Source organism: Zea mays, chromosome 2, assembly GCF_902167145.1.
Source record: "Zea mays cultivar B73 chromosome 2, Zm-B73-REFERENCE-NAM-5.0, whole genome shotgun sequence".
Taxonomy (NCBI): Eukaryota; Viridiplantae; Streptophyta; class Magnoliopsida; order Poales; family Poaceae; genus Zea; species Zea mays.
In genome coordinates, this window is record NC_050097.1 from 80,185,759 (window position 1) to 80,192,367 (window position 6,609).

At 42.1% G+C, this 6,609-nt stretch overlaps 1 protein-coding gene across 2 annotated transcripts; it reads right to left on the reverse strand.

The window, feature by feature from the left end:
• Positions 1 to 222: 222 nt before the first annotated feature.
• On the reverse strand, positions 223 to 4,776 carry LOC100191687 (uncharacterized). Of its 2 annotated transcripts, none has more exons than NM_001137116.2 (9): positions 4,527 to 4,776; positions 2,819 to 3,087; positions 2,047 to 2,591; positions 1,878 to 1,964; positions 1,747 to 1,803; positions 1,416 to 1,654; positions 1,117 to 1,235; positions 799 to 885; positions 223 to 715 (listed from the first exon to the last, which is right to left on the reverse strand). In NM_001137116.2, exons 2-9 carry the CDS (start codon positions 3,062 to 3,064, stop codon positions 656 to 658), a joined length of 1,440 nt encoding a protein of 479 aa, NP_001130588.1. In that variant the 5' UTR covers positions 3,065 to 3,087; positions 4,527 to 4,776; the 3' UTR covers positions 223 to 655. The 2 variants fall into 2 exon arrangements, with proteins under 2 accessions (NP_001130588.1, NP_001393519.1); NM_001406590.1 differs by having other exon boundaries at positions 2,819 to 3,054; positions 4,527 to 4,758.
• Positions 4,777 to 6,609: the final 1,833 nt, after the last annotated feature.

Consider the following 6,609-nt stretch of genomic DNA (forward strand, 5'->3'; position numbering starts at 1 on the left):
AACCAAGCGAACAACTTCTATCTTTATTAGTGTTTGATTGATGAAATACTGGTAGATTGTTTGATTCAAATTAAAGCCAGCTATTCAGACTACTGCAACTGTAATATATAGAGATAAAACACTGTAAAACAGTAGAAATCGGTATGAATTAAAACCAAGGGAACAACCTCTAAAACAGAACGACTCTAAAAAGAGAATATTTTCTTAATATACTGAATCTTAGCTCCTTAAAAACTATAAAATTACAATTTAATTATTTCCCAAACAACTGCACAAATAGACAATGCAACTTATTTAATCAAATGTGACATTTTGTTCATTTGCCTCAATTGTCTTACATCAATAACTAGAGGGGGAAAAGCATTATTATTACATGAGATAATCATCGTCTCATTCCTCAATAACTAGTATGGAGCCGTTATATCAACTTATAATATACCACCTCATCTAGGATGGCGTGGTTCTTCAAACCAAACATCTTCCATGTATTGAGTATTGACCAAAAGTAAAAAACAGACTGCTCAGGAGCTATTACTAGACCCAAGCATCATTCTGATGGCATGGAGAAAGGCCTTGAATCTGAACAACCAATTCTTAGTATGTTCCTTGGCAAAGTTTCATGGGCATTTCCTTCAAAAAAATATCTTCAGAAATATCATGTCATCATGTCAGCTGGTACGGATGTACTAAATACTCTGTCCTTTGCCTTCAAAGCCTACAGAAGGACAAAAAAACGCCATATTAACAAAATGGAAAAAGGCAACGAAACATTCGCACGCAATAGGTTGATTAGCTTACTTCTTTCTCCCAGTTGCTGCACAAGGTAATTGTGAGAAGCAATAGCATCTGTATGACGAGTGCGCAGATTATTCCCAACCAAAGTCCCTAGACATTTAAACCCAAAGTTTAGAGAGTTCTTTTTTCTAGCTGATAGAGTAATAAATGTTCAACTAGAACTTTTTAAGGGATTATTCGGTTATGAGTGAATTGAAGGGGATTTGAGCGATTAAATCTCTTGCTTGTCAAAATTGAATAGATGCAAATTTAATCCCCTCAATCTTCTCCGATCCCCATGCAACCGAACAGGACCTAAGGGTGGTTCAGGTAGTAAATTACCATTCCACCTAGATGGTACATAAAGGCGAAACAGAAGGCAGCTGGAATTCCTATAAGGTAGTATGCACCAAGATTAACACAAGCCCCAATCTTTTGCCATCCACAGCCCCTAGCAACACCTGGGACAATATCAAGAATCCGCTATTGTGTGAGCCATGATGTAGGTGATATTGTTCCAAAGGAATAAATACAGTTCATAATATACAAAGAGATAAAAATATATCAACCCAAAAGATTAGGAAATGGGTTCACTGTCTTTGCAAAATTTGGTATACTTGAAGTATCATTGATACATTTACCTGAAAGAACACACTGCACGCAATCGAACAAGAATGACACGGCTAGGATCGGCATCATTTTGGAGATGTATTTGACCACCTCCTTCTCATTACTGTATGCATACCCCCAGATATTGCGCACCAAAATCATAGCTAGTCCGATTAATACGCCAACCACGATGGCCAGCACCATGACCACACGGGTAGCCAGATGGGCAGCATGGGGTCGCCCAGCACCAAGTTCATTTGAAACACGGGTGCTATAGGAGCAAAAGAAACATATCAGTGCCACAATAATCTGTTGATCAGCATGACATGTTAAAGTTTGTGAGCCTGATCTGCTCAGTCTGACCTTATGGCTGCGCTAAGCCCAAAAGGGATCATAAACGCTAAAGAGCCTGTGTTTAAGCTGCAGGAAACTAAAGAGTTACAACCAAGGAAGGGAAAATCAAATTGGAAGTGTCACATGCAAAGTTAACTCACGAAATGGACAAAACCGATGTCTCAAGCTTTGGATTGGGGAGAAGTCCAGAAAGAAGTACCAGGAGCTCAAATGACCACCACTCCAAGCTGTGTGCATGTAGGATCCAGTTAAATTAGAGATGACACAAATCGGAAAATTCATCTGTTACTAGGGGATTTGAAAACTCACCAAACCATCAGCGCAGATGGAATACCAAGCCTCAAGAAGCTGGTTATGTCATGAAAAGCCTCCTTTGAGAACCCTCTCCAGGTGTTTCTACAGGCTGGTGCAAGCCTGACGTAAATTGCCAGGATTGATACATTGGTAAAGTATGAGATGGCATTGGCCAAGGCAGCACCCTTGTTGCCCATACCAATCTTGTACACCAGCAGCCAGCACACCAGCAGATGGTTCAGTGCTGTGGCACCTGAGCTCAGCATCACTGGGAGGACTATGTTCTGCGTTTGCAGAAACCGGACATGGCACTGTAGTGGACCATACACAAATAGCGCAGGAATCATCCACCGGATATAGCTCCCTGCCCCAGCTGCAATCTCTGGATCCTGACCAAAGAGTAGAAGGATCTGTCCAGTGTATGACCAGATAATCGCAACCACAAGGCTGACTAGAGTGAGCACAAGGATTGCCCTCTGCTTGTAGATGCCAAGAAGATAGTACTGCTTTGCCCCGAACGATTGCCCACACAGTGTGTCCAAGCTGCTCGCCATGCCAGACTGAAATGATGAAACAAACAGTTGACTCTGCTATTGAACTCCATACAAGGGCCAGTTTGGGAGCAAGGGAATTGGAGGGGATTGAGGAGGCTAAAATCCCTGGATTGAGGAGGCTAAAATCCCTGGATTTTTAGCCTCCTCAATCCCCTCCAATTCCCTTGCTCCAAACTAGCACTAATCGTTCAGGTCTAGCATATGAGAAATGTCTTGAGTTCGAATTAACATACCAATAAGCTGAAGCCAGTAACGCCTGCAAAGGAGGTGGCGATGGAGGCACTGGAGAGGGCAAGCTCACCAAGGTGACCGACAAACATGATAGATATCATCTGGACAATGTTCTGTAGGATCCATGCAGCGATGAGTGGCCCAGCAAGGTACATCTGTTTTCTGACCTCGGCCACTACCAGGCTCTCTCTTTTCCCGCTGGTCTTAAGACCATTGCCAAGAAGGGGTTCATCCATGCCTGGCATCATATACAAAACTTTACACCCTACTTCTGAACAAGGAGTGTGAAACAATGTGTTAATCGATGAGATCAATCTTATAAAGGATGAACTGAGCAAGGAATGTGCAACAATGTATCAGTCTGGTCAACCTTATAAAGGCTGGAAAGTTGGAAAGTGCCAAAGGACCTCTAGTTAGGTGGTCTGAATAGCACTCATTAGGTCCTGAGTTCGACTCCCCATGGGAAGCGAATTTCAGACTAAGTCTATAGCATGCTTCGGTCGTGGTCATTATCACATGGGTAATAGTGCCGCTCTGTATAGGTGGGGCAGGGGTCTTCTCTTCATACAATCTTTGGGAGGTTGTCTTACCCCTCCTAGGTCGATTTTTTTGGGAAGGCTAAAAGTCTCGAGGAAATCAGAAGAAAACAAAAGCAGTAACTTGGCAGCCAAGTTTGACACTGGCAAACAAGCAAGACAACAAATGCTTTACCTCATCTGATAGACTTATTGGAAGAAAATAGATTAAAAAATGTCTCTGAGTAATATATAGCTTAATTTACAAGGACAACTAATGCATACAACAAAGGATAAGATTCTGTCCAGTTAGCATATACACAATAGAACAAAGGATAAGATTCTGTCGAGTTAGCATATACACAATAGAACAAATCTGGGCTCTCATCTGCTAAGAATTACTGTGACAATAAAGATTAAGAAGTGTGCTCAAAACTTAGGCCGCAAATTGAATTTAAGGGAGGTTAACATCGTCCAGATTTGAATTGAAGTCAAGCGCACTGAGGAAATGTGCAGGAAAGAAGAAGCTAGCTTGGCAGGCAAGTTCAGTTATCTCATAGAAGAACCAGTCCGACGAATCCACGCTCAATTAAGACAAAAATATCATTTTCAATGCAGTAGATCAATTTAGTGAGAAAAGAGATGTGCGGTACAAGTCTAAAGTCAAAAAGATAGAAGGACATGGGCATGCACATCTAAACGACTAAACCAATATATGCTCCATGTCCAAGATAACGAAATCAATCAGAACCATGCACGCAGCGACAAATTCAGAGTCTGACGCCTCACGTGCTAGGAATCATATCTTTTCAGAAAGATACTTTGAGCAATCTCGAGTTGCTCCATAATGTCGGCCCTTGAATCCTTGATGAGTAAGCTTAGCAGAGCACATCACGGAATGCCGCAAGATCCAATGACACTAAAAAAACGCATAAATCGAAACTAAGCAGGGATTTGGTCGTGGCTGCAAAAGTAAGTACATCGCACTGGAGACTAGTAAAAATCATTCCAATGCGTCAATCTTCCACTGTTTCATTTGTTTACAGAAAGCAGGGGTTCATAATTCATAGATGTGCTTACAATATGAAGAAAGTCGCATTAGATATTTAATTATAATCCAAAAAGCGCCAAATGAGTAAGGTCAATCTCCGCCAGCCCGACAAGAGAAAGGAAGAAAGGAGTGCAAGAACCATACCGCAGGCACGGGCGCGGCGTTGCGGCTAGGCTAATTAGGACGCCATGGAGAGCGCGCACCGCTGCGGCCAAGACGAAGGCGGCTCGGCCGTGCCCGTCGAAGGAGAGCTGGAGCGGTGTGCGCCACGCGCGAAGATGCGAACAGGGCAAGCGGCTACGGACTATCCAAGAAACTTTTACAAGGGTTGGAGGCGGCGGCTTTTACGCCCACGACGAGGAGGCTCTGACAAGACGTGATACGGCAATAGCGGTACCCAAATTGTATTTGGTTTCGTTTCACTTCTGTCACGGACTCAAAAGTTAAATCCGTGGTAACGCTACGGTTCCGATAACAGAGCATCAGCGGCGCTAGTGAGGAAAAAGATGGTGTGGTCGCCGGGAGAAGGAAAGACTGCGTAGATAAATCACTCAAGGTGATGACCTACCGTGAAATGACTTAAAAATAACTTACAAAGACAACGTAAATTTGTTAAGTCATTTTAGAATGGGTCACATGAGGTGACAATTGTTATATATCACCTTAGATGAAGGTTCACACGGACGCACCTGGACGCCTGATCGCTCAATCGACCACCATCGGACGCACCCAACCGAAGGCATCCACACTAATCGAGCCCAATTCATGAGTGGATCCATTTACCCGGTATTTTTATAAATTTACAACCCGGTTGACAGTTGTTGGTCACTTATTCTTAAATATTGTGAATCAAGAACAAGACAACACAATTATTAAACCTTAAGGATCTTCGTCTTTCGAAGCATTATCTCCTTTCGGATATAATGACATTCGGACGAAGGTCATGAAGGACACTCTATCATTCATAAATTATAAGAGTTTACACACATGAGATGTGTTATCCATTCATGTATTTATTCCATGATAAACATATAAACATTATCAGAATTCATATTACATTGATACCTTCGATTTGTTTAGAGGTGATGACGCGAGAGTAATTACAATCCAGCGTGAACAGTACTCCAGTACTGTTCATCTATTTATAGTCAACCAAAAAGGTTCATGCGCTATTACACTCATGCCCTCAATAGTTACATACAGAGTTTACAAAATGTCATAAGGACAATATCGCCATTTGTATTTAGTAACTTGAGCAACATTTTCTCCTTGCAATGTCTCATTGCTTCGTCGTGATGAATTCTGCTTGATGAAGCGTGCTTCGTTGTACTTGTCTTGTGCTATGCCGAAGCTCGTCTGGTGACGAAGCTCCTGTAATATTTAGTAATATACTGAAAGCAAATAGTTAGTTGTGTTTTTGAGGACCTTCAGAAGAGTAAGGCCCCCAACAGTAGCCCCTCACAGTATTAATTTGTTTCTTTGTAACAAATTCAGACTGCAAAATGAACGAAGGCCTTTAGCCAAAGGTCCGAAAAAACACATTCCCTTCGCTAGAGTAGCGAGTCATTCTGCATTGTGGGCCCCACCGCTCAGCGGTGCTTTGCGTATATATGCGAGGGTTCGGGTTGAAAATATTTTTCGTGCTATCAAGCTTTGTGTCAGGTTTGCTATTTTAGCTTTCTAACTCTGCGACCGCAATTATTTTTAAGTTTCGACTTCTTGCTGTAATCAACGCTGAAATGGCCGAAGAGAAGAAAAGCATGGACCCTTGCTGGTTTCTACGAAGCCATTGAAAGGACCAATGTTGAGAAAATTACTAATGAGATGCTAGCTGGGTTGTGTGGAGGCTCAAGTGATAGTGAAAGTTTTGATATTGAGAGTGACAACGATGATGCCGAAGATCGGCCCTGGAGGCCGAGTCATGTTGTTTTTGGAAAATCCACTATTAATAAAGGGCAGATTGAAGCAATGAAGGGAAAATATTTTTATGATATGTCCATAGTGAGGGATGGAGGATATATCAATGTTCCTCTTCCTGAGGCTAATGAAGTGGTTGTTTACAAGAGTTTTATGAAGGCTGGCCTTCGGTTCCCTTTACATAAAATGCTGATTGAAGTGCTAAAAATACCTTCATCAACTTACTCCCAAGGCTTTAATTAAAGTTGGAGTTTTTACTTGGACGATGAGGAGCCAAGGGCTAGAGCCAGACGCCAACTGTTTCTATAAC

Bases quoted from the DNA above. Each gene is read 5' to 3' on its own strand.
- LOC100191687 (NM_001137116.2), bottom strand. From the start codon at position 3,064: ATGATGCCAGGCATGGATGAACCCCTTCTTGGCAATGGTCTTAAGACC. The intron at 2,592-2,818 runs GTATGTTAATTC...TCATCATTTCAG, and splicing joins TTACTGGCTTCAGCTTATTG to TCTGGCATGGCGAGCAGCTT. The intron at 716-798 runs GTAAGCTAATCA...GTCCTTCTGTAG, and splicing joins GCAGCAACTGGGAGAAAGAA to GCTTTGAAGGCAAAGGACAG.